This window comes from Podarcis vaucheri (assembly GCF_965113315.1).
Source record: "Podarcis vaucheri genome assembly, chromosome: 13".
Lineage (NCBI taxonomy): Eukaryota > Metazoa > Chordata > Lepidosauria > Squamata > Lacertidae > Podarcis > Podarcis vaucheri.
This window is the reverse complement of record NC_138751.1, coordinates 37,422,703-37,448,507: the sequence shown is the minus strand read 5'-3', so window position 1 is coordinate 37,448,507 and position 25,805 is coordinate 37,422,703. Positions and strand designations below refer to the sequence as shown.

The 25,805-nt window shown below is 48.6% G+C and overlaps 1 protein-coding gene across 5 annotated transcripts in view; it reads left to right on the top strand.

Moving 5' to 3' along the window:
* The first annotated feature begins 2,516 nt into the window (after positions 1–2,516).
* The window catches only part of MPP3 (MAGUK p55 scaffold protein 3), an 85,317-nt gene continuing 62,028 nt past the window's right edge, over positions 2,517–25,805 (top strand). For 2 of the 5 annotated variants that reach the window (XR_014212739.1, XR_014212740.1), the window contains exons 1-5: positions 2,517–2,869; positions 15,124–15,238; positions 16,605–16,723; positions 18,844–18,921; positions 22,621–22,701. Coding sequence is in view for 3 of the 5 variants with exons in the window: in XM_082194392.1 (XP_082050518.1) it covers positions 15,214–15,238; positions 16,605–16,723; positions 18,844–18,921; positions 22,621–22,701 (303 nt within the window). In the remaining 2 variants the exon portion in view is untranslated. Of the gene's footprint in view, positions 2,901–15,123; positions 15,239–16,604; positions 16,724–18,843; positions 18,922–22,620; positions 22,702–25,805 lie in introns of all 5 variants that reach the window. The other 3 variants (XM_082194392.1, XM_082194391.1, XM_082194390.1) reach the window with 2 other exon arrangements.

Genomic DNA, 25,805 nt, shown 5'->3' with positions numbered 1-25,805 from the left:
CACAGCTTGGTCAAACTCATGCTGGTAGCTTCGAGAACACTGTCCAACCATCTCGTCCTCTGTTGTCCCTTTCTCCTAGTGCCCTCCATCTTTCCCAGCATCAGGGTCTTTTCCAGGGAGTCTTCTCTTCTCATGAGGTGGCCAAAGTATTGGAGCCTCAGCTTCAGGATCTGTCCTTCCAGTGAGCACTCAGGGCTGATTTCCTTCAGAATGGATAGGTTTGATCTTCTTGCACTCCATGGGACTCTCAAGAGTCTCCTCCAGCACCATAATTCAAAAGCATCAATTCTTCGGTGATCAGCCTTCTTTATGGTCTAGCTCTCACTTCCATACATCACTACTGGAAAAACCATAGCTTTAAACATTAAAAAAACCAAACTGACCTTTCTCCTGAGAGCTCTAATCAGCTTACCCTTTTACCATCACAACAACCCAGTGAGGTAAGATGGGCAGCAATGAGTCAGAGTCCTCATAGTTGGCTTGAATGTACCACCTGGTAGAAGCTGACATTTCCAGGAATTTTGGTGTATCGGGGCATTTTGGGAATGTCAAAATGTGGCTTTTAGGGCCTATTTCATACACCTGCTGGGAGTCCTTGTGGGCCGAAAGGCAAGATTAAAAACAACAAGTAGAATTCCGCATTCGAAGAACTAACGTACATCGCCAGTGTGCAAAATTTATTTTATAAGAAGCCTCCCTGCTTCTTAACCAACATTGCCTTCCTTAAGACTTTCCCAAGTGACAGTGCTGCAGCAAGAAGAGAAACTGCACCCGGCAGGACTCCCTCTTTGTGCAACTTTCATTAGGCTTCCACCCGAGTCAAGCTGACGTGCTTCCCTTTCCTCAAAGAATTTGGATTTCAAGCATTCTGACAGCTTGGTTGGGAGCATTCTGTGGAATCGCAACCAGCTCAGCTGATTGGTGCCAGAGGCTTCACTGCCACAGGTGCAATACAATACAGACAGAACAGAATGCAGAGGGGATGTGGCACCTTTCCTGCTTCATTCAGGTGCCGGTTTGTGTCTGCTTGGGAATTCTGAGAGCAGCCCCTCTCCCAGCAGCTACTCAGAGTGCCGTTTGATGCTGCTTTTTCTGATGTGGTTACCAACACAGCTTTTGAGAGCCTGCAGGCTCTCTGTGGATCTCGACTACTAATATTTGTGGAAGAAAGGAGGGGGGAAAAGGGGGGGAAAGGGTCACTCCACAGTAAACAGCGGAAGAGAAAAGTGCTGGAGGGCAAAACAAACGAAGCAGCAGAGACAAAAGGCTGTAGGGAAGCACAACTCCAACCAAACATCAAAATTAAAACCAACATAATAAAAACACAGAAACGGTAAAAGAAGAAACTCAGTAATTTAGGAATGTTGGGGGCTGCTGGGTAGCATATCTGGTTCTTGGTTCATTTAGGTCAGTATTGGTTTCCTTGAGGAGCGGGGAATGCTTTTCAGTTTGAGGGCCGCATTCTCTTGTGGGTAACCATCCGAGGGCCACAGGCAAGCGGAAGGCGGGGCCAGAAGCAAAAGTGGGCGGAGCACTGTATGTAAATATTACAGTCTGGCTTGTTTTGCACACACCTTTCTCTAGCCTCCATTCAGAAAAACAAGAGGGATTATTAGATCTCAAGCACATACAGTGGTACCTTAGGCTAAGTACTTAATTTGTTCCAGAGGTCCGTTCTTAACCTGAAACCGTTCTTAACCTGAAGCACCACTTTAGCTAATGGGGCCTCCTGCTGCTGCTGCGCCGCCGGAGCACGATTTCTGTTCTCATCCTGAAGCTCTTAACCCGAGGTAATATTTCTGGGTTAGCAGAGTCTGTAACATGAAGCGTATGTAACCCGAGGTACCACTGTATTCCAGCAGGGCAAAAACACCCAGGATGTGAAGGAAGGCCTGGGATGAGTCTCAGGGACTAGGCGGAAAGGGCTACATATGATGCACAAAAACCCCAGTCAACACTGCCAGCACCTTTTTAGGGTTTCACAGAAGGGACATTTTCAGCCCTACTTAGAGACGGCTGGACCTCGAACCTAAGACTTTCTGTATGCAAAGCCACTGAGTCGCCTCCCTATGTATTTCCCTGGGCTTCCAGCCAAGGAGGGTGGAGCGATGGGTGGAACCGACCCCCCTCCCTGTTCCATCTCCGGCGCTCCAGGAACCGCGGCGAGGGAATCCCCCAACTGAGCAAAGGATTCCTCCCGGCCTTGATGGTAGTGAGAGGGCCTCTTCTCCTCGGGCGCACCAGGCACCCCCGATACGCCACCCCACCCCGATTCCCTGTCCCGGGCGAGACAGGGCACGGAGCCAGAGGAAAGGCGCCGCAGTGCAAAAGTTATTAACCCGCCACCAAACCGCGGCGGGGCCACGTTTCCTCGGGAGCAAATCCCGCCGGGTCCGGGGAGACTGACTCGCGAGTAAGCGTGCGCAGGAGAAAGCAGAGCAGTCCCCCTTTCCCCCTCCCCACGGCGGAATCAGGACCCTTGGCCGGCGAGAAGCAGGCGCGCCTGCGTCTGGGGAGGGGGGTCTCCCTCTCTCCGCCGCTCGGAGGCGCAACTCCCGGGGCGCAAGAGAGAGGAAGGAGGCCGGAGGAGAGAAGCGCCTGGCGGGCTTTCTGTTCCCGGCGCCGAACAAAAGGGGGAGGAGGGCATGTGCAAAGGCGAAGGGGGGGGGTGTTGTTGTCTCTCCTCCCCTCCCTCCCTCCTTCCTTCCCCACGAGTCCCATCCTCGCCGCGAAGCGCATGAGCGAGGCGCGCCCTGCCGGGGAGCAGAGCAGAGCAGAGCGCAGCGCGCGCGCGCAGCCGGTGGACGCCGCCGAAGGAAGGCACCAGCCAGGGCGGCCGGCGAAGCGCGGATCGCCGCTCCTCTTGCGGGTAACGTTGCAGCGGGGATCCGGGCGGGCAGGTAGGTAGGCAGGCGGGCGATCCAGGCGGCAGCGGCGTTGGGAGGAGCGGGGGAGGAAAGGCCGGGCTGGGCCGAGCCGAGCGAAGCCTGGAGAGCTGCGCGCGCGCACACCTGGCCCTCCCTCTGGACTCTTCTCCTTTCTCTCTTTCCCCCTCTTTCCCCCTCTCCCCCCATGGGTTCCTTTCCCCTATCCGGCCTCCTCCCCGTCCCTCCAAAGGATAGTCTGTTTCTGTCTCTTCCCCGCCCCCAGGCAATGTTTAATTTGGAAAGGTGGTGGGTTACCTGGGTGTCCCCCATAGCATCTCTGCAGTTCGCTGTTGACCTGGGGAAATCCCCTGCCCTCCCTCCTGATCTGGAGGGCTTCCTTGTGGCGGGAGAGCCGTGACGCCCTGCTCAGAGATGCTTTCTCATGATGCCCTGGCATGACGCGGTCCTGCCGAGGGTGAGCCTCGCTGCCACTTTAACCGCACGTCCGGGGCGCTGGACGTTGGCTAGCCTTCGTTCAGGGGAACGTCTCGTCTGGAGGCCTCACTCTGGGAGTTACTCCGGCGAGGAGAGAGCAATGATTTCCTAGAAGCGTAGAATTGTAGAGGGTTATCTAGTCGCACCCGTTTCAGTGCAATAATCTTTTGCCCAACGTGGGGCTCGAACCCGCAACCTTAAGAGGTTCATGCTCTACCGCCTGAGCAGGCAGGCAGCTCACAGGCCTGCCTGCGGGATGTGTTCTCTCTGTGTGGGGGATTGGTTGTGCTTACTCACCCTTGAGGGAAAGGCCCTCTGCACGTGCTCAGGTGTTCTTGTGATTTCTCACAACCTAGGGGAGAGGTTGGTGAGTCAGAGAGCAAAATGAGATGCGGTTTTCCTTGCTATTCCCTGCCGCTGTGCTCCTTTCACACACATATGTGCTGATGGGCTGGTGCAGGTTTTGGGGACCTGTGGCCCTCCAGATGTTGCTGAACTATAACTCCCATCTTCCCTGGTTTGCTTGCTGGGACTGTTGGGAGTTGTAGTTCAGCAACATTGGAGGCGGGCAGAGATTCCCCATACCATTAATACAGTGGTACCTCAGGTTACAAGGGACGCGGGTGGCGCTGTGGGTTAAACCACAGAGCCTAGGACTTGCCGATCAGAAGGTCGGCGGTTCGAATCCCCGCGACGGGGTGAGCTCCCGTTGCTTGGTCCCTGCTCCTGCCAACCTAGCAGTTCGAAAGTACAGTGGTGCCCCGCAAGACGAATGCCTCGCAAGACGGAAAACCCGCTAGACGAAAGGGTTTTCCGTTTTTGAGCTGCTTTGCAAGACGATTTTCCCTATGGGCTTGCTTTGCAAGACGAAAACGTCTTGCGAGTGTTCCGATTCCCCCCCCCCCGTTTTCCCCTCTTTTTCTAAGCCGCTAAGCCGCTAATAGCCTTTTAGCCGCTAATCCACTAAGCCTTTAATAGCCGCTAAGCCTTTAATAGCCGCTAAACCGCTAATAGCGCTAATCCGCTAAGCCACTAATAGGGTTGCTTCGCAAGACGAAAAAACCGCTAGACGAAAAGACTCGCGGAACTGATTATTTTCGTCTTGCGAGGCACCACTGTATGTCAAAGTGCAAGTAGATAAATAGGTACCGCTCTGGCGGGAAGGTAAACGGCGTTTCCGTGCGCTACTCTGATTTGCCAGAAGCGACTTAGTCATGCTGGCCACATGACCCAGCAGCTGTACGCCGGCTCCCTCAGCCAATAAAGTGAGATGAGCGCCGCAACCCCAGAGTCAGCTACGACTGGACCTAATGGTCAGGGATCCCTTTACCTTTACCTCGGGTTGCAGACACTTCAGGTTACAGACGCTTCAGGTTACAGACTCCGCTAACCCAGAAATAGTACCTCAGGTTAAGAACTTTGCTTCAGGATGAGAACAGAAATCGTGTGGCTGCGGCGTGGCAGCAGCGGGAGGCCCCATTAGCTAAAGTGGTACCTCAGGTTAAGAACAGTTTCAGGTTAAGAACGGACCTCCAGAACGAATTAAGTTCTTAACCTGAGGTACCACTGTATACTGCTTCAAACTGATGTACCCAAAGTGTTTTAACAATCAATGCCTCTTTCCAGGGAACTCTGGAAATTGTAGCTCCGTGAGGGTAATAGGAGTCTCCTAAGAACTCTCTGCACCTTCAACAAACTACAGCTCCCAGAATTCTTTGTGGGGAGCCATGGCTGTTTAAAGCAGTATCAAAATGCCTTAAATCTGTGGTACAAATGCAGCCCTAGATTAACATCCTGTTCCTCACTGTGGCCAACCAGTTGCCTCTGGGATGCTGACAAGTGGGACCTGAGCACCACCACAGCCCTCTTGCTAAGGAAGTGGCTACTGCTGTGGATTGGCCGGGTGACCTGCCATTCTGATGTCTTGACCTATGAGATTCACCCAGGAGGCAGGAGAGGCTTTAGAATCTGTTGAGGGGCAGAGACTGGCCCAAAGCAAAGCCCACGATTCTGAGTCCATCAAAGAGAAGCTGCCTATGCAAAGCACAGTGTGGGCCGAGGGCCAAGCCTTAAGCCATAGGACAAACGCTTAAGGCCAGCCAAATGCTTGTGATGGCAGAAGCTGGCTGTGCAGACTTCTAAGTAAACTTGGGAGCTGATGATGTTTGTTCAGTTTGATGGCATATTACCCCGGCAAATGGATTTCTTGCTACATACAGGGAGACTGGGTTGTCAGCATTGAGGCCTGAAAACGGTGGCATATGCTTTGCTTGTAATTGGATCTTATTATTATTATGATTAAAAAAGACACTTTTTAAAATTAGGTTCCCTAATACTATGTGTGTTTAGCTGGCCTGTTGTAAATGTTTCGGAACTGCCCTGGGATATCTGTTGATGAAGGGCAATTTTCAAAGTGCAATACAATAAAATAACTGCATTAGAAACTACTTCTTGCTAGACTGTAACCAAGGCTGCATAAACACTATACAGTCATACCTCATGCTACGTTTGCTTCAGGTTGAGCACTTTCAGGTTGCGTCCTGCGGCGACCCGGAAGTAACGGAATGGGTTACTACCGGGTTTCGCCACTCGCATGTGCGCAGACACACAAAATGACATGCACAGAAGCGGTGAATCGCGACCCGCAGACACGTTCCAGAAGTCCTTTTGACTCCCAAACTGTTCGACAACCAAGGCGCGACTTCCGATTGGCTGCAGGAGCTTCCTGCACTCAAGCAGAAGCCATGTCGGATGTTCGGCTTCTGAAAAACATTTGAAAACTGGAACACTTACTTCCAGGGTTTCGGTGTTCGGGAGCTGATTTGTTCATCAACTAAGCTGTTTGAGAACCAAGGTATCACTGTACCTTCAAAGTGTTGGTTCAAGGATGTGTGTGTGTATAGTGCTTTTTTTCTAAAAAAAATGTTTAGGGGTACTCTCATTTTGACTCAAGAAAATCACCATTTTATAGTTCAAATTTTATAGAAAAATAAATACAGTAAATGGACAAAAGTACAAAGATTCACAAAATGTTTAGGGGTCTGCGTACCCCTGTGTACCCCCAGAAAAAAATGCACTGTATATATAAATGAAAGGAGAATTCTCGGGTGCCAAGATCCAGGTTTGGGACAAGTACTCTTGGGTGAAAGAACCCCAGTAGAGATTTAAAATCACAAAATATGCAGCAACAAGTGGAAATATAGGCTGTTAGATTACTAATGTATGTCCTTGTGAGTTCCACAATTTTCCTCTCCCCCCAGCTTAGGAAAAGACCACACGTTTGGTAGGCTAAAAAATTAAAAATACTTACAACCTCTTCAAAGGTCAGGTTCATGTGCTTTTCCATACATCAGTCAGAAAAGTTGCATAGGCAGTAAAACTTGGCTTAGTTGCAAAGTGGTGAAGTTCCTAAACTGTTGGTAAAGAAACTCAAGAATGGCTTGTGAGAACCATGTGGTCTGAGCTTGGAGCAACCATCTTAGACCTCTTCACGCATTGAGCTTGATTACCTAGTCCCTGCTTAGGTGGCAGGACTTAACCCTGCATGGTCTTAACCCTTTCATGCCTAGAATCATAGACTGCAATGCAGTCTCTCATCCAATTTGAAACCATACCACTCCCCCCCCCAAGAATTCTGGGTATTGCAGTTTGCTAAGAGTTGTTGGGAATTGTGATTGTGAGGTGGAAACTGCAGTGCCCAGAATTCATTGAGGGAAAGAAAGGTTGCAATGTGTACCCAGCCTGTGTGCCAGTGGAGGTCCAAGCTTCTGTGTCTTCTGCACCTTTTCAGAGAAGAAAAGGTTCTGGCTTTTGATTGTGTCGAGTCTGGAAGCAAAGGAAGGTCCCCTAGGGTGGAAGGTGCCTGATGCAAGGATGGTCCCACAGTGGAGAATCCAAGCCCCAAATCTCAAAGGGCTGCCCTGTGTATTGTGCTTTGCTTGTCAACAGCTTTGCAAAGTTCAGCAAGAGACGTCTTGCACAGAGTGCCTGTAAGCTTCTGCAGTGTGGATGGCAGAACATTTCGTACTTGTGCGTGGGAAGGTATTAGGACCAGAGCAGATGGGCAAAAGGTCTAGGCAGTCTTTCCCAACTTGGTCCTGGAATCATAGAATTGTAGAGCTGGAAGGGAACCCAAGCGGCACCTAGTCCAGTCCCATGCAATGCAGTAATCTCAGCTAAAGCATCCCTGCTGGTCGCCTCCAGCGTTTTTGGATTCCAACTTTCATCAGCCCTAGTCACCATGGCCAATGACAGGGGATTGTGAGGTTTGCGGTCCAAAACACTTAGAAGGTACCAGGTTAGGGAAGTCTTGGCTAGTGGTTAGTGGGCTTGGCGTATAACCGTACTGGCCTTAATGCGATGGATCACATCACTTCCTACCTTCTGCTGCCTGAAGGTAGGAAGACAAAAAAGTGCTGAGCTGCCTGAAAGGCAATGTCTACTCAGAAGAAAGTCCCACTGAGTTGAATGGAGCGTCCTCTCAGGCAAGCAGGTTTAAGACTGAACGTGAAAACTCCAATGGAAAGATCACCTGCTAGATAATAAGCCCTGCTGAATCCAGCTGGACTTGGGTAATAATAATAATAATAATTTATTATTTGTACCCCGCCCATCTGGCTGGGTTTCCCCAGCCACTCTGGGTGGCTTCCACAGAGATAAAAAATACACTAAAATGTCACACATTAAAAACTTCCCTGAACAGGGCTGCCTTCAGATGTCTTCTGAATGTCAGGTAGTTGTTTATCGCTTTGACATCTGATGGGAGGGCGTTCCACAGGGCGGGTGCCACTACCGAAAAGGCCCTCTGCCTGGTTCCCTGTAGCTTTGCTTCTCGCAATGAGGGAACCGCCAGAAGGCCCTCGGCGCTGGACCTCAGCGTCCGGGCAGAACGATGGGGGTGGAGACGCTCCTTCAGGTATACTGGGCCGAAGCCGTTTAGGGCTTTAAAGGTCAGCACCAACACTTTGAATTGTGCTCGGAAACGTACTGGGAGCCAATGTAGATCTTTCAGGACTGGTGTTATGTGGTCTCGGCGGCCGCCCCCAGTCACCAGTCTAGCTGCCGCATTCTGGATTAGTTGTAGTTTCCGGGTCACCTTCAAAGGTAGCCCCACGTAGAGCACATTGCAGTAGTCCAAGCGGGAGATAACCAGAGCATGCACCACTCTGGCGAGGCAGTCTGCGGGCAGGTAAACAATATTTAGGATTGTGGGGACCTGTTTCTGAGCAAAGGTGCGTAGTACAGCCATACATTGGAAGCCGAATGCCTTGGCGCCTGAATTAATCGGCTCCTGAACGATCAAAACCTGAGTGTGTGTTTTCTGTTTTTCAAACGATTTTTGGGAGCCGAATGTCCAACGCAGCTTTCACGGCTTCTGATTGGCTGCAGGATGTTGCGCTTTGGTTTTTGAACAGTTCCGGGAGTTGGACGAACTCCTGGAATGCACTCTGTTCGAAAAGCAAGGTACCACTGCAGTAGTAGTAGTAGTAGTAGTAGTAGTAGTAGTAATAATAATAATAATTAATTTTTTATACCCAGCCACTCTGGGCGGTTCCCAACCGTATATTAAAAACATAATACAGCATCACACAATTAATTAATTAAATAATAATATTAAATATATACCCCGCCCATCTGGCTGGGTTTCCCCAGCCACTCTGGGCGGCTCCCAACAAAATATTAAAAACACGATAAAAAATCAAACATTAAAATCTTCCCTAAACAGGGCTGCCTTCCTATGTCTTCTAAAAGTCAGATAGTTGGATAGTCAGAGCGTAGAATTACTCTGATTAGGCTTGATCTGCTAAACAGGTCCGAAAAGGCTGAAAGATATGTGGACTGTCTCTGGATTAAGTGACTTTTTGTTCTTTAAGTTCTCAAACCTAGCTCAAGGCTGTCACTGGATGTTTAACTAGGAATCAGCCAGCCAGCTCATCATTTGAAAAATAAGACTTTAGAGCTGTCTTGCCCCAAATGGCAACCAGACCTTCCGTTTTGGCAGCTACAACCTTGGTTCGGGAGCCATTTGGCACCCAGCTTACATACTGTACCTGAGTTTCTAACACTGCAGTTCCCTTCTGTGGTTTCCAGCAACTGATAGAGACATACTGCCATTTATTTATTTATTTATTTATTTATTTATTTATTTATTTATTTATTATATCCCGCCCATCTGACTAAGTTTCCCCAGCCACTCTGGGCGGCTCCCAATCAAGTGTTAAAAACAGTACAGCATTAAATATTAAAAACTTCCCTGAACAGGGCTGCCTTCAGATGTCTTTTAAAGATAGGATAGCTGCTTATTTCCTTCACATCTGAAGGGAGGATGTTCAGGGTAGGCGCCACTACCGAGAAGGCCCTCTTCCTGGTTCCCTGTCACCTCACTTCTCGCAGTGAGGGAACCGCCAGAAGGGCCTCGGCGCTGGATCTCAGTGTCTGGGCTGAACGATGGGGGTGGAGACGCTCCTTCAGGTATACAGGACCGAGGCCATTTAGGGCTATAAAGGTCAGCACCAACACTTTGAATTGTTCTCGGAAACGTACTGGGAGCCAATGTAGGTATTTCAAGACCAGTGTTATATGGTCTCGGCGGCCGCTCCCAGTCACCAGTCTAGCTGCCGCATTCTGGATTAATTGTAATTTCCGGGTCACCTTCAAAGGTAGCCCCACGTAGAGCGCATTGCAGTAGTCCAAGCAGGAGATAACCAGAGCACGCACCACTCTGGCGAGAAAGTCTGCGGACAGGTAGGGTCTTAGCCTGCGTACCAGGTGGAGCTGGTAGACAGCCACCCTGGACATAGAATTAACCTGCGCCTCCATGGACAACTGTGAGTCCAAAATGACCCCCAGGCTGCACACCTGGTCCTTCAGGGGCACAGTTACCCCATTCAGGACCAGGGAATCCCCCATACCCACCCGTGTATCTTAGTATCCATTGCTTATTTATCAATCTGTCCCAGTACAGTCATACCTTGCAAGTCGAACAGCTTAGTTCCCGAAGGTTTTGGCTCCCGAACGCCGCAAACCTGGAAGTGACTGTTCCGGTTTGCGAACCATTTTTGGAAGCTGAACGTCCGATGGGGCTTCCGTGGCTTCTGATTGGCTTCCTGCAGCCAATCAGAAGCTGCGCTTTGGTTTCCGAATGTTTTGGAAGTCGAACGGACTTCCGGAACGGATTCCGTTCTACAACCAAGTTTATGATTGTACTGTCTGCTCTGACCAGCAGTAGCTCTCAGAGGCTTCAGGAAGAGAAGGCTCTTTTGCTGTCACCCTGCTATCTGTTGTCTTAAGAGGCAAGGCACCCGCGCTGAAAGTGGCGATGCTCTGCATGCGCATCATGTGCGCAGCGGTTGAGCCGAGGTCTCTCCCCGGCAGTCCTTGCTGCTTGTGAACATATGTAAGCGTCATCTAACATGGGCCTGATGCCCAGGGCTGCCTGACATCCGTAACAAAGCGAGGAAATGGAAGTGGACAGGATTATGTAACAGCGGCAGGCTCAAGGCCTTTTAAAATTAAGACTTTCCATCATGGCAGGGGAGGATGAGGCGAGGAAATTCCTGGGTGAATGGCTACGTTTGCCACAAGATTCAGAGCTTAGGGAGCTGGCTCATGCTAGCAGCTCCAACCACTAGCTCAGGTAAATGGTAGCAGTTCTCCCAAGGTTTCAGGTAGCGGAGTTTTGAGGTCTTATTTGGAGAATGAACCTCAGAGCTTCAGTTTGCTAAGCAGGTAAAGGTAAAGGGACCGCTGACCATTAGGTCCAGTTGCGGACGACTCTGGGGTTGCGGCGCTCATCTCGCTTTATTGGCTGAGGGAGCCGGTGTACAGCTTCTGGGTCATGTGGCCAGCATGACTAAGCCGCTTCTGGTGAAGCAGAGCAGCGCACGGAAACGCCGTTTATCTTCCCGCCAGAGTGGTACCTATTTATCTACTTTCACTTTGACGTGCTCTCGAACTGCTAGGTTGGCAGGAGCAGGGACCGAGCAACAGGAGCTCACCCTGTTGTGGGGATTCGAACCGCCCACCTTCTGATTGGCAAGCCTTAGGCTCTGTGGTTTAACCCACCGCGCCACCCGCGTCCCTTTCTAAGCAGGTGCTCTCCCTCAAAGCTGTAGTCTGTCATTACCTTGGTGCTTAACAATTTGCTCTTCCTGAGCACGGTGTGTTAGAAATCTTACATATTACGGCAGGCTTTGTTGATCTGTCATCACTTGAGTTTTCCTTAGCGGTTGGTGAAGCTGCTCATGAGAACTCAGGAGCTTCTGATGTCGGGTAGCGATGCTGTTAGGAAGACATTCCCAGGTGACGAACCATTTCCAGGTTTGGTTAAAATGAAGTTTGGGCTGGTAGTGGGGGTGAGGACAGCTGGAAATAATGTGTATACCAAACTAAGCCTCCTAGAGCAAAATATACACCAGGAAGCTTAGTTTGGTCAGAATTGAGCATACATTTCCAGCGTTAATGCTAAATACGTTACTTCTGGTAAATGAGCCACTGTTACTGTGAATTTTTTTGTCCCGGGCCTCTTAGACTTGTCAATTAATGTACTATTTGAGGGGCGCATTGGTTGCCTGATGTGAATTTTCCCCTGGCTCTCCTACCCCTCTATGGCATCCATCTGTCTTGAGAGACAATGAAAGAGTGTGCTTTCAGGGGTGAAGTCAAATTGTTGGAGAGTTACGGTGCCTGCTGTGGCTGTAGAGACCAATAGTCATGTTTTGTTGCAGCTGGGGCAGACAAAGGCATCTGGTTTTACTGCTGCAGACGTCTGATGGCGTTTCTTCTCTCTGCGATCCTCCCAGTGGTCATTCCTCCTCTGGTCACTGCTGTGGATATGTGACCTGACTGTCTGTCTACAAGCGCAAGGGATTCCCACAATGTTAATGTTGCCAGTCTTCATATTATGAGTGCAGACATCTTTGTAGCACAGAATTGGTCTGCTAGTGGGCCTGGTGCCTGGTGCCAGCTCCAGCCTTCTTCAATTCTGCCTTCTTCCGTTCAGCCTTCTTACGATCCTGCCTTCTTCCATTCTGTGAACATGACCAAGCCAGCGTAGACATCGCTGAGGCAGGAGTGCGAACATGCTGGGAACGATGCCTTGGGGAGAGCACATCTTTGCTTGAGACTCTGTCCTGCCACGTGATGCCCCAAAATTTCCTGACACATCGCGTGAGGAAGGTATTGAGGCATTGCTCCTAACAGGTGTAAATTGCCCACGACTCACTTCCGTAAAGCAGTGTGCTCAACACGCAAGTCTGGTAGACCTAGTACAAAGTTTTACAGTGGTACCTTGGTTAAGAACTTAATTCGTTCAGGAGGTCCATTCTTGACCTGAAAATGTTCTTAATCTGAGGTACCACTTTAGCTAATGGGGTTTTGCGCCGCCGCTGCACAATTTCTGTTCTTATCCTGAAGCAAAGTTCTTAACCCGAGGTACTATTTCTGGGTTAGCGGAGTCTGTAACCTGAAGCGTCTGTAACCTGAAGCGTCTGTAACCTGAGGCACCACTGTACTGAGAAAAAGAGACGCGGGTGGCGCTGTGGTCTAAACCACTGAGCCTCTCGGGCTTGCCAATTGGAAGGTCGGGGGTTCAAATCCCTGTGGCAGACTGAGCTCCCGTTGCTCTCTCCCAGCTCCTGCCAACCTAACAAAGCATGCCAGTGCAAGTAGATAAAAAGGTACCATTGTGGCGGGAAGGTAAACGGCGTTTCCGTGCGCTTTGATTTCCGTCACGGTGTTCCGTTGCACCAGAAGCGGTTTAGTCCTGCTGGCCACATGACCCAGAAAGCTGTCTGTGGACAAACGCCGGCTCCCTTGGCCTTGAAAGCAAGATGAGCACCGCAACCCCATAGTCACCTTTGACTGGACTTAACCGTCCAGGGGTCATTTAGCTTTTTTTTTAACCTTTTACTGAAGCTCTTTTTTGCTGAAAGCTACTGCTGTAGAAAATGGTTCCTGGATGAACCTTGCTGCAGGATGAATTTGTTGGGCTATAAGCAGTGGCGTAGTGTGGGTTGTCAGCACCCGGGGCAAGGCAAGTAATTTGCACCCCCTAACCCGTGGATTTGCGCCCCCTAACCCCCAGATGTTGCGCCCGGTGCGGCCGGCCCCCCCTGCACCCCCCACGCTACGCCACTGGCTATAAGTTGTAACTCCTGTCTGCAGCTATTTTACCTTTTTTTAAAAAAAGAAGAGGAGGAAGAAGAAGAAGAGAAGAATTGTGTAACCCAACGCCAGAGCAAGGGAGTACATAGCCTAGAAACAATTTTTTTGAAATGAGAGAAAAAGGCTCAGTAAGCAGGAAGGGGAGGGGGAAAGCTTTGCTGGGATTTATTAGCTTTTCCCTCCAGTAAAAATGAAAAAGACTGCAGAAAAGTTTTTGCTGGTGTGCTGCAGACTAGAGAGCTAAGGCACAAAGTCGAGTGGGAAATGACGTTAAGGATGCAGTCCAATGCATATTTACTTGGCACGCAGTAGGCACGCACAGGCTTGCGTTATAAGGCTGCAGCCCCATCTATCAGTTCCTTCTGCTTTGTGGCTTTGTGTCCACGTCTTTAGGTTTCTGGTCTCTCAGAATGTGTTGGTTGGGCTGTGAGGCCAGCCTGACTGACTGCTCCCCGAGCAATTGTCTCTTTCCAAATACAGTCAGACCTCGGCTCCCGAACGCCGAAAACCCGGAAGTAACTGTTCTGGTTTTGGAACGTTTTTCGGAAGCCAAACGTCCGACACGGCTTCCGCTTGAGTGCAGGAAACTCCTCAGCCAATCGGAACTGTGGCTCAGTTGTCGAATACAGTGGTACCTTTGGTTACATACACTTCAGGTTACGGACTCCGCTAACCCAGAAATAGTGCTTCAGGTTAAGAACTTTACTTCAGGATGAGAACAGAAATTGTGCTCCGGTGGCGCGGCGGCAGCAGGAGGCCCCATTAGCTAAAGTGGTGCTTCAGGTCAAGAACAGTTTCAGGTGAAGAACAGACCTCCGGAACGAATTAAGTACTTAACCCGAGGTACCACTGTATTTCGGAAGCCGAACGGGCTTCTGGAATGGTTTAAGTTTGACAGCTGAGATTTGACTGTAGCATGGTAGGAATTCTGAGGAAACAAAGATGGCCAGCAATATCTGAATAAGGCAGGGATGGGGGAAACCTGTGATCCTCTAGAGCAGCGGTTCTCAACCTGTGGGTCCCCAGATGTTGTTGAACTACAACTCCCATCATCCCTGAGCTCTGGCCTTGCTAGCTAGGGGTGATGGGAGTTGTAGTTCAACAACATCTGGGGACCCAGAGGTTGAGAAAGGCTGCTCTAGATGTTGATGAACTACAACTCCCATGGGCCATGCTGGCTGGTGCTGATTGGAGTCTAGCAACACTGGGAGGGTCAAAGTCTTTCCAGCCCTGGAATAAGGCACAACTCCACCTCTTGCTGAATAATAATACAGTGGTACCTCGGGTTACATACGCTTCAGGTTACAGACGCTTCAGGTTACAGACTCCGCTAACCCAGAAATATTACCTCGGGTTAAGAACGTTGCTTCAGGATGAGAACAGAAATTGGGCTGCAGCGGCTCGGCGGCAGCAGGAGGCCCCTTTAGCTAAAGTGGTGCTGCAGGTTAAGTACAGTTTCAGGTTAAGAATGGATCTCCGGAACGAATTAAGTACTTAGCTCGAGGTAGCACTGTACTAATAATAATAACGACCTTTCCAGCATTTCCTGGTAAAATATACAAAAGCAATTCGTATCTGTTTGTTTCTGTGACTCTAGACATTCTGGGCCCATAACCCCTGAGGGTGAGTCCGTCATTCGGGCTGAAAATTCATCATCCACTCTAAGTAGCTGAGTGAGGAATAAGCCATGCCTGTCCTGTCAGAAGATTCAGGTAAGGAACCTTCTGCTGTTTTAGTACATTCTCAAACTGTTTTAATAGGGGGCTATATTAGAGCCATGTTTGATTGAAAACCTGGCTCAGAGCACCGTAAAGGCTTAACAGATTAACAGTAACATACCATTAATATATTTGAAATATTCTTATATATTTATTGCTTTTGTGCCTCTCCATTCCTCAAGGAGCTCAAGGTGGTGTACATAGTTCTTCCCCTGCATTTTATCCTCACAACAACCCTGTGAGGTAGGTTAGGCTGAGAGGCAAGGACTGGCCCAAGTTCACCCAGCTAGCTTTATGGTTGAGTGGGGATTTGAACCCTTAACCTCCCAGGTCCTAACCATCACACAACACTGGTTCTTTTTTGCTGTGCTCTAGTAGAAATCCCTACAGTGGTTTACAGGTAGCTATGAGTGAATCTGGCAATTTCTTTTCTTTTCTATTTTTTTATTATACAATACAATCTCTACGGAGAAAAGAACATAGCATTGAGTTTATAGCATCATTTTACATGCTCTTAAAACATTGTTTTAACATATAGTTTCCCCACAGAAGGTTTGTGAGGCTGGTGAAAGAGCTGTCCATTTCAATTTCAATCTGTCAATTTCAGTTTTTCACACTTTCTCATTTTTTCCAATCGGTTCCCCACATTTTTAGCTCAGTTTTTACATCAGGAGGGGGGTTCAGGTATTGCCATTATTGTTGTTATTATGATTCTTATTTTGACAATTCATATGCTGCTTAATTGCAGTCTTCTCAGAATAACGATGAAAATAAGACTGAGCTAAAACTATAAAACCAGGATTCAGTGGCTAGTGGAACAGAAAACAACAACAACCAAAGGAGTTCTGTAAGGGCAACACTGAGATTCGCATCATAAATTTCTACCACATCCAGTGCACATTTAAAGCATATGCCTTCCCCCAAAGAATCCTGGGAACTGTAGTAAGATAAGGGTGCTAGCAGTTGTAGCTCTATGAGGACGGAACTACAGTTCCCAGGATTCTTTGGGAGTCTTGTGCTTTAGGTGTATGGCATCGATCTGCCCTAGGAGTGCAGAGTGGCTGGGGAAACACATCCAAATGGGTGGGGTATAAATGAACAAATTATTATTATTATTATTGACAGATCCATCCTCTGGACCCATCGGCAAGTGAGGGCTGGCTGTGGTTGGTGGGGCAGAGCCCCATTTACTCTAATAGACCAGGGTCCCCTGCTCCCCACCCCAACCCTGGTTTCTCATTTTCTGCTTTACCTGTGGCAGAAGCTGCCACTGGGATTTGGCCTACAGCTCTGGCTGTGCTTTTCCAAAGCCCTGGAGAACTGGTACCCCCAGTGATTTCCTTCTACGTTTCTCTGACAGGTTTGCACGAGACCCTCGCCCTCCTGACGTCTCAGCTGAGACCGGATTCCAACCACAAGGAGGAAATGGTGTTCCTGAGAGACATCTTCAGCGAGAGAAGCCTCAGCTATTTAATGAAGGTGAATACTCTGAGCTGCCCAGTTCCCAATTGGCCTTTCATTCAGCCAAGGGAGCTGCTTTTCGAACCCCTGAACTCAAAAAGCTGGACATTGTGATGTAACCAAGAGAGTGGTTATTGGATGCCCTCACACCAGTGCCAAGGAAATAAATAACTATCTGACTTTTAGAAGACATCTGAAGGCAGCCCTGTATAGGGAAGTTTTTAATGTTTGATACTGTGTTGTGTTCTCATTTGTTGGATGCCGCCCAGTCTGATGCACAGATTACGCACACAGTACGTTTCCGAGAACAATTCAAAGTGTTGGTGCTGACCTTTAAAGCCCTAAACGGCCTTGGCCCAGTATACCTGAAGGAGCGTCTCCACCCCCATTGTTCAGCCCAGACACCAAGGTCCAGTGCCGAGGGCCTTCTGGCGGTTCCCTCACTGCGAGAAGTGAGGTGACAGGGAACCAGGAAGAGGGCCTTCTCGGTAGTGGCGCCCGCCCTCTGGGACACACTCCCCTCAGATGTCAAAGCGATAAATAACTACATGACATTCAGAAGATATCTTAAGGCAGCCCTGTTCAGGGAAGTTTTTAATCTGTGATATTTTAGTGTATTTTTGGTTTCTATGGAAGCCGCCCAGAGTGGCTGGGGAAACCCAGCCAGATGGGCAGGGTACAAATAATAAATTATTATTATTATTATTATTATTATTATTATTATTATTATTATTATTATTTTCTGAGCATTTCCAAGAGCTTTCCATGCTCAGTCCCAGGCATTAGTGGACTTCCTAGCCTGGCCAGGCCTTTTTAGCTGCTGAGGCGAGACTACATCAGCCGCTACCCGGCCATTCTTGTGGCTCCTCTGCCCTGACATAGCTCTGGCCTATGCTTTCTCCACATATATGTCCCCACATAGGCCTGCCCTGCATAGCAGGGAGACATTCCACTAAACATTCAGAGGAAAACTCCCTCAGAACTTCACAGCCAATCAAAGCACATGCTGCCTCACTAGAGATCACGCCACTCTGCCTGGTTGCTAAGCAACCCCGCCTGCTGTCCCCACCCTCTTTGCTGGAAACTATAACTAATCCAGAATGCGGCAGCTAGACTGGTGACTGGGAGCGGCCGCAGAGACCACATAACACCGGTCTTGAAAGACCTACATTGGCTCCCAGTACGTTTCCGAGCACAATTCAAAGTGTTGGTGCTGACCTTTAAAGCCCTAAATGGCCTCGGTCCAGTATACCTGAAGGAGCGTCTCCACCCCCATCGTTCTACCCGGACACTGAGGTCCAGCTCCAAGGAGGGCCTTCTGGCGGTTCCCTCACTGCGAGAAGCCAAGTTACAGGGAACCAGGCGGAGGGCCTTCTTGGTAGTGGCGCCCACCCTGTGAAACACCCTCCCACCAGATGTCAAGGAGAAAAACAACTACCAGACTTTTAGAAGACATCTGAAGGCAGCCCTGTTTAGGGAAGCTTTTAATGTTTAATGTTTTAATGCAGCCCATAGTGGCTAGGGAAACCCAGTCAAATGGGCGGGGTATAAATAATATTTTTTTTAAAAAAATATTATTATTATTATTAGCCAGCCTACCTTAATGCTAATAGAATTAACCCTTAAGTTACATACTGAATCATCCCTGCTATTGCTCTTCCAACACTCCTCCAGGTTTTTCCGCCATCTGAGATGTGGCAGGTGGCTACAGGGAAGAAGGCCTTTCCGCTTTGGATCTCCCAGTTCTCCCAGTTCCACCAGGTTTCTTCTATGGCCACTATATCTATATTTTCTCTAAGACCAAGTGCTTCCGCTTGCCTGTTTTGGCTCAGAGGCTTGTGGCTTTAGCATATCAACAGGTATCAATATGGTACCTCAGTCGGTAGAGCACGAGAATCAGGGTTGTGGGTTCGAGCCCCACATTGGGCAAAAGATTCCTGCGTTGCAGGGGGTCAGACTAGATGACCCTTGTGGTCCCTTCCACCTCTACGATTCTGTGAGAAAAGTGCCTGTCTCCAAATGTCTTTGGCGCTTGTGTTTTGGCCTACAGTGCTTTGCACATCTGCCCCTGCCCCATTTAAATGACCACCGCTTGAACATGATATTTTGTATGTGTTTGTGTCTGCCTTCTGTTTCAGATTCACGAAAAGTTGTGCCATTATGAAAGGCAGAGCCCGGTCCCAGTACTGCACAGCGCCTCGGCTCTAGCTGAAGACGTAAGTGTCTAGTTGAAAATGCAAGCGTTGCCTCCTTCTGAGCATGTGTGTTCAGGGCTGGCGTCGGAGTTTGGCGCCACTGCGCACCTGCCAAGGCCCTCACCCCATTTACCGAACCCTGAAGACTTTTGTGGTAGCCAGAAACTCTGTCAGGGCAGAGGAGCCACAAGAATGGCTGGGTCGTGGCTGATAAAGTCTCGCTTCAAGCCCAGATGTCAGAAGTTATCCTCCCACCCCACATGAAAAGTCTATAAGGGGTTTGCGAGGCCTCGGCCGTGGTTTGCAAGAAGTGGCGGCGGCCTGCAAGTCCTCTTGGTGGTAGTGGGAGGTAGTGGCAGGAGCTGTGGCAACCTGCCTCAGTGAGGCCTTAGAGGCCACCTCTGCATCTGCCACCGTCTCTTGCTGCCACCACAAGTCCTCGCAGGCCGCCGCTACTGCCACTGCCTCTGACTGCCGTGGTGAGGCTTCACAGGCTGCTGCTGCTTCTAATACCCCCCCTCTCCCGCCATTGTTGATTCTGCCTCTGTAGATTGTCCTGAATACCACCATTTGGTAGCCAAGCCCCAAACCAAAAGTCCTGCTGGGATGCATTTTGACTTGCCTGCTGCTGAAAATAACTACGAGGTGATTGATAGTATCATTTATCCATTTTAGACAAGTAGTAGCAGTTGCCAGGACATTGTCCTGTTCGCCTCTGCGTAGTTCCTTCCTTATTTCAATTTTTTTGACATATCAATATGTTGTGATGTTTAGCTGGTGATATAGCACAATACAGTGGTACCTCGGGTTAAGTACTTAATTCGTTCTGGAGGTCCGTTCTTAACCTGAAATTGTTCTTAACCTGAATCACCACTTTAGCCAATGGGGCCTCCTCCTGCTGCCACGCCACTGGAGCATGATTTCTGTTCTCATCCTGAAGCAAAGTTCTTAACCCAAGGTACTATTTCTGGGTTAGGTGGAGTCTGTAACCTGAAGCGTATGTAACCCGAGGTACCACTGTAGTAAAAACCAGTTATCGCCCAGTCCTACTTGTGATGATAAAGCACATCCAGCTCCCTCCTGACTCAACTGGAATCTGTTGCTACGCACAAGCTGCAACTTTTATTTGGCATTGTGGTGTTAACTCAGCGGTAGGCATACTATGGTCCTCCCGCGTGGAGGTAAACCGGTGCGGTATGCCTGTTTAGCTCTGTGCAGGGACTGACTTCCAGGATGCAGCAACGGCTTCCTAATGGCTGCAGGAAGCTTCTGCAGCCAATAGGAAATCTCAGACGCCGCCTGCTCCGCTGCAATGGCTCCAAAAGTCAGCGGGGAAAGAGTGTTGGTCGTGTGTGCATGCGCACAGGTGCATGCGCTCCTGTGTGCGGGCGATGCAGCCCGCTGGCAGAAAAGCTTTCCAACCCCTGTGTTAACTTATCCCTGCCACCATTTTTTTCCTAGTGATTTGATGGTGCTGCAGAGAGTAACTTTTCCATCTGAGATCTCTCTCTCTCTCTCTCTGCAAAATGTTGCACAATTTATAATTTATTAGACTCTCTGGTGCCTTTGCCATAAGCGAGCAACACCGCCTCCAGACAGGCCTAAGCTTTTTTCTTTCTATAGTCTTATATCCAGGAGTAACTGAATCTCATGTATTATAGTTGTTCTACCCAGCTTCTAATATGCCCTCTTATGCTGCATATGTTGGGATGGATTTGGAAGGTAGGATAGGATATATTACTTATTTGTTATCTTTCCACTTAGCATCTAGTTTAGCAGAGTCAAAAATATACAGTCGTACCTTGGTTGACGAACGCCTTGAGACTTGAACGTTTTGGCTCCCGAACGCCGCAAACCCGGAAGTGAGTGTACCAGTTTGCGAATGTTCTTTGGAACCCGAACTTCTGACGTGGCTTCCGCAGCTTCCAATTGGCTGCAGGAGCTTCCTGCAGCCAATCAGAAGCCGTGCCTTGGTTTCTGAACATTTTGGAAGTCAAATGGACTTCCGGAATGGATTCCGTTCGACTTCCGAGGTATGACTGTACTGTGCTTTATAGCATCAATATGGAAAGCCAGGCGAAGCTGTGTAGCATTCTGTAATTATCCAGGATGCCTTTCGGCAGACGGGATCTTCCCCTTTATTTATCCCTCCAAATGAAATAACAACACAGAAGTCTGCAATGTAAAAATATAAAAATATTGTTTACTTACATAAAGTTGCAGACAGAAAATAGCAGTGAAATAAGTCAGGTAGAATATCTTTTTGGATTACAAAATAAATGGTTTAGACCAGGGTTTCCCAAACTTGGGTCTTCAGCTGTTTTTGGACTACAATTCCCGTCACCCCTGACCCATGGTCCTGCTAGCTATGGATGGTGGGAATTGTAGTCCAAAAACACCTGGAGACCCAAGTTTAGGAAACCCTGGTTGAGACCAAAGATGGAGCCTATACATCTGCATGGTGAGAAAGGAAGTGTTCCTCAGGTGGGAGGAAGTGATAAGGATTAGCTTCCTATTGTTACCCTTCCTGCCTGGGCAAGCAGAGGACATGACCTCACAGAGTGCCTAACCCTTTGCTCACCTAGCAAAGATGGGATTTTATCTTTTGACTGGAGCATCATTTCCCCACAGCACACACACAGTCTCCACCCCCATCATTAAGCCCAGACACAGAGGTCCAGCTCTGAGGGCCTTCTGGCGGTTCCCTCACTGCACGAAGTGTGGTTACAGGGAACCAGGCAGAGGGCCTTCTTGGTAGTGGCGCCCGCCCTGTGGAATGCCCTCCCACCAGATGTCAAGGAAATAAACAACCACCTGACTTTTAGAGGATACCTGAAGGCAGCCCTGTTTAGGGAAGTTTTTAATGTCTGATGTTTTATCATTTTTTATTATTATTGTCATTAATTCTGTTGGGAGCTGCCCAGAGTGGCTGGGGAAACCCATCCAGATGGGCAGGGTATAAATAATAAATTATTATTATTATTATTATTATTATTATTATTATTATTATTACACACCATACATTTCCTTCTTCCCCTGTGTAATCCTGGGAACAAACTACAGCTCCTAGTATCATTTGGTGGGTGTGTGGGTGTGTATGTTTTGAATATATGGTGTGTACACAACCTTAGTCTCTGTTCTCATTTAGTAGCACACATGGGCCAGGTGGACACATCACGCTAAACCAAACAATTGCTTAGTGGGACTATGCAAGCGTGCAAATTCCCAGAGGGGCCTTTGCAGCCACTTTGCTCCTCTTGGTCTGATTTGGCAGGCTGCATATGTTGTTATCTCCAGGTAGGGCTAAAAAAAAGACTCATGCCTAAAACTGTGGAAAGGCATGGACAGTCAGGGGAGATGAGGGATGGCTAATCCTTTGCCCTCCAGAGGTTCCTGAACTACACCTCCCATAACCCCTGACCATTTGCTGTGCTGGGTAGCAGTGATGGGAGTTGGAGTCCCACCTAATCCGGAGAACCGCAGGTTCCCCATCCCTAGTGTATATGAGTTATTGAGGTTGATGGAACATCAGAGCTTTCTGTGCTGCTGGATTACGTCCCAGCCTTGTGTACCTTTGCAGGGAGTTTTATATATGCCGCAGAGGTGGACGTTGACATGTGCTTGCACTGAGATTAGCAAAACATTGACCTGAAAATGCAAGGGAAAACTAAGATGCTGCCTTGTGCATGGATGATCTATCTCTCTTTCTTTCTCTTTAAGGTTATAGAGGAATTGCAGACTACGCCAATGAATAATGACGAAAAAGAGCTGCTGCAGTTGCTTTCCACTCCTCATCTCAGGGTAAAAAACGGTTCTGTAGCTTGAGAAAGGGGTGGTGTTGCAGGGGGAGCAACTGTGCTTTTGGCCATTTCCTTGTCAATTCTAGTCATTTGCCGCTGCTTAATTTACATGTAAAAGGCTAACATTATAAGGAGATCATTTCCTGTTGGTGTTTGCTGAGATTTTGCTGTGGGCGGCTGCTCAGAGTGAATGTGTAAGGTCACATCCGTACCCTACATTGAAAGCATCCTTGTGCCCCCCCCCCAATATTGGGAACTGTAGTCTGTTAAGGCTGCTGAGAGTCATTGGGACACAAAGCTACAGTGCACAGGTCTTGTAACTTGATAGGAAGCCACAATTGTCAAAGAGAGTGTTTTGAACGTAGGGTGTGGGTGTGAACTCAGCAGTAGAAAGATGACCAAAGAAAGCCTCTCTGAGATCATTTTCATACCATCCATTTGCAGCACTATGATACCACTTCAAACAGTCACAGCTTCCCTCAAAGGATTCTGGGAACTGTAGTTCATTAAGGGTACTGAAAGTTGTTAGGTGACTCCTTTTCCCCTCTCAGCCCTGTTTAGGGAAGTTTTTAATGTTTGATATTTTACCGTGTTTTTAATATTCTGTTGGGAGCTGCCCAAAGTGGCTGGGGAAAGCCAGCCAGATGGGCACGGTATTAATAACAATAACAATAATAATAACAACAACAATAATTTATATAAATAATAATAATCTCAGAACCACACTTCCCAGAGCTCCCTGGGAAGGATGACTGTCAAACCATTATTGAGAATTGTAGTTCTGTGAGACTAGTGGTTTGTTTGTTTTTTCGCAACATTTCACGGTGCGTGAGTTTGCACATCATTCTGATTTATCAGTTGTTCTGCCGTGCTTCCCCAGTTTTACCACTTGGTTGTTATCCAGAGGAGCGATCTTGCACTCACACCCCCCCTGACTCCCTGGAGCAGTTTTGCTATGAAATGTTGCAGGATTTTAGCAGCGATGGACAGATTGGAAAGAAAGCCGTCTCCCTGCTCGGAGGCTGTTGTAGGTGCAAACAATATGGACCCGCACATAACCTCCCCATACCATCATGAACACAAATCATCACAAATGCACAACAAAAAGGATATCGGGAGGGAATCCTCAGACTAGTACCCAAAAGCATTTGGGAAGATGGTAATTTTGCTGCCTGCTTCTCGCTTCCACTGCTGCATATACAGTTGATTTACGCATAGTTTTAATACCATTTTGCTTGTTCCTGTTTGTTTATCTTTTCGGTTTGCTTTTAATGCTTGATTGTTTATTGCCAGTGCTACAATGTATGCAACGACACGTTTTACTGTTCGTTTGGTCTGTTACCTACCCTGGGTGATAGAAATGTGTTGAAAAATTTATCCTTAATTTTGTGCAGCGGAGAGAGAGGAGAGAGTGGCTGCAGCTGCTCGGAGAACATGGAAGGGCGCTCTGCACATGTTCAGATGATGTGCCCTGTGCATAATTACCAAGTGGCGTTTGTGGCACCAAGAAACTGCCACGCCTCGGTTTAGTCCCGTGCTGCTGAGCCGTACTTTCTTATCCCACCCCGATGTTTAACCAAACCTGCCCACCCACTGCAACCTGCTGCTCCTTGCCCCACAGCACCGAATGCATAATATCAATGGCCACTTCCTGCTTGTCAGCGCGAGATCTTTATTCTCCCCCAGCAGGAGGAAGGTCTTTTGCTCTCCTTGCCCTTTAGGTATTAAAAACGGCTCTATAACGAGGAGGGTTTTTAGAGCAGGGTTTTAATCATGTTCGCCAGGGTGCTATAAGGTATGAAGAAAAATCGTTTTCAAATGATTTCCAGTTGCAGCCGTCTGTAATGGATTTAGCAATGAGAGAGGCAGTGCAGAGAAATAAGATTGCTTTTATGCACTGGTTTTCCCCTCCACGTCACCCCCTCCCCCCATAAAATCACCTGTAAAAGAAATAGAAATCCGGATAGATTATACCCAGTAAAATCAACAAGGTCTTCCCCAGTTGGTGAGGAGTGGGAGGGATGGTGTGTGAGTGTGTCTAAAGTGTGGGCATCCTTTGGGCCTTCTGATGATGCTGGACTACAACTCCCATTGGCCCTAGCACACAGGCCAGTGGTCAAGGATGATGGGAGTTGTAGCTCTGCCATATCCAGAGGGCCAAAGGATCTCTGCATCTGCAATATTCTACTGCATCAATTCTCCTTGTATCTTGCATTTGGATGGTGAGAGCTGGGGCTTATGTCGCTAAGATGGCACCAACGCCATACAAGAGGGTGGTCATGTAGCAGACTTGGGGGGAACCTTGACTTCTGGGAACTACAGTGGTACCTCAGGTTACAGACGCTTCAGGTTACAGACTTTGCTAACCCAGAAATAGTACCTCGGGTTAAGAACTTTGCTTCAGGATGAGAACAGAAATCGTGCAGCGGCGGCGTGGCAGCAGTGGGAGGCCCCATTAGCTAAAGTGGTGCTTCAGGTTAAGAACACTTTCAGGTTAAGAACGGACCTCTAGAACAAATTAAGTTCTTAACCCGAGGTACCACTGTACAAGTTGCTGCGGCTGCTAGGATTTATGAGGAGCGGGTGGCGGTTTGAATCCCTGCAACGGAATGAGCTCCCATTGTTCTGTCCTAGCTCCTGCCAACCTAGCCGTTCGAAAGCATGCCAGTGCAAGTAGATAAATAGGTACTGCTATGACAGGAAGGAAAACAGCATTAGGTAAATGGCATTTCCATGCGCTCTGGTTTCCGTCACGGTGTCCCGTTGCGCCAGAAGCTGTTTAGTCCTGCTGGCCACATGACCCGGAAAGCTGTCTGTGGACAAACGCTGGCTTCCTCGGCCTGAAAGCAAGATGAGTGACACAACTCCATAGTCACCTTTAACTGGACTTAACGGTCCAGGGGTCCTTTACCTTCACCTTTTACCTTTATTAGGACACCTCTATTCCCCTCACACAGCTACAATTCCAAGAGTTCCCTCAGAAGGGCTGCTGGTTAAACCACCTTGAAAAATGGTAGCTCTGGGAGAGGAATGGGGTCTCCTAACAAGCCTCAGCACCCGTGACAAACTATACTTCCCAGAATTCTTTGTGGGGAAGCCATGACT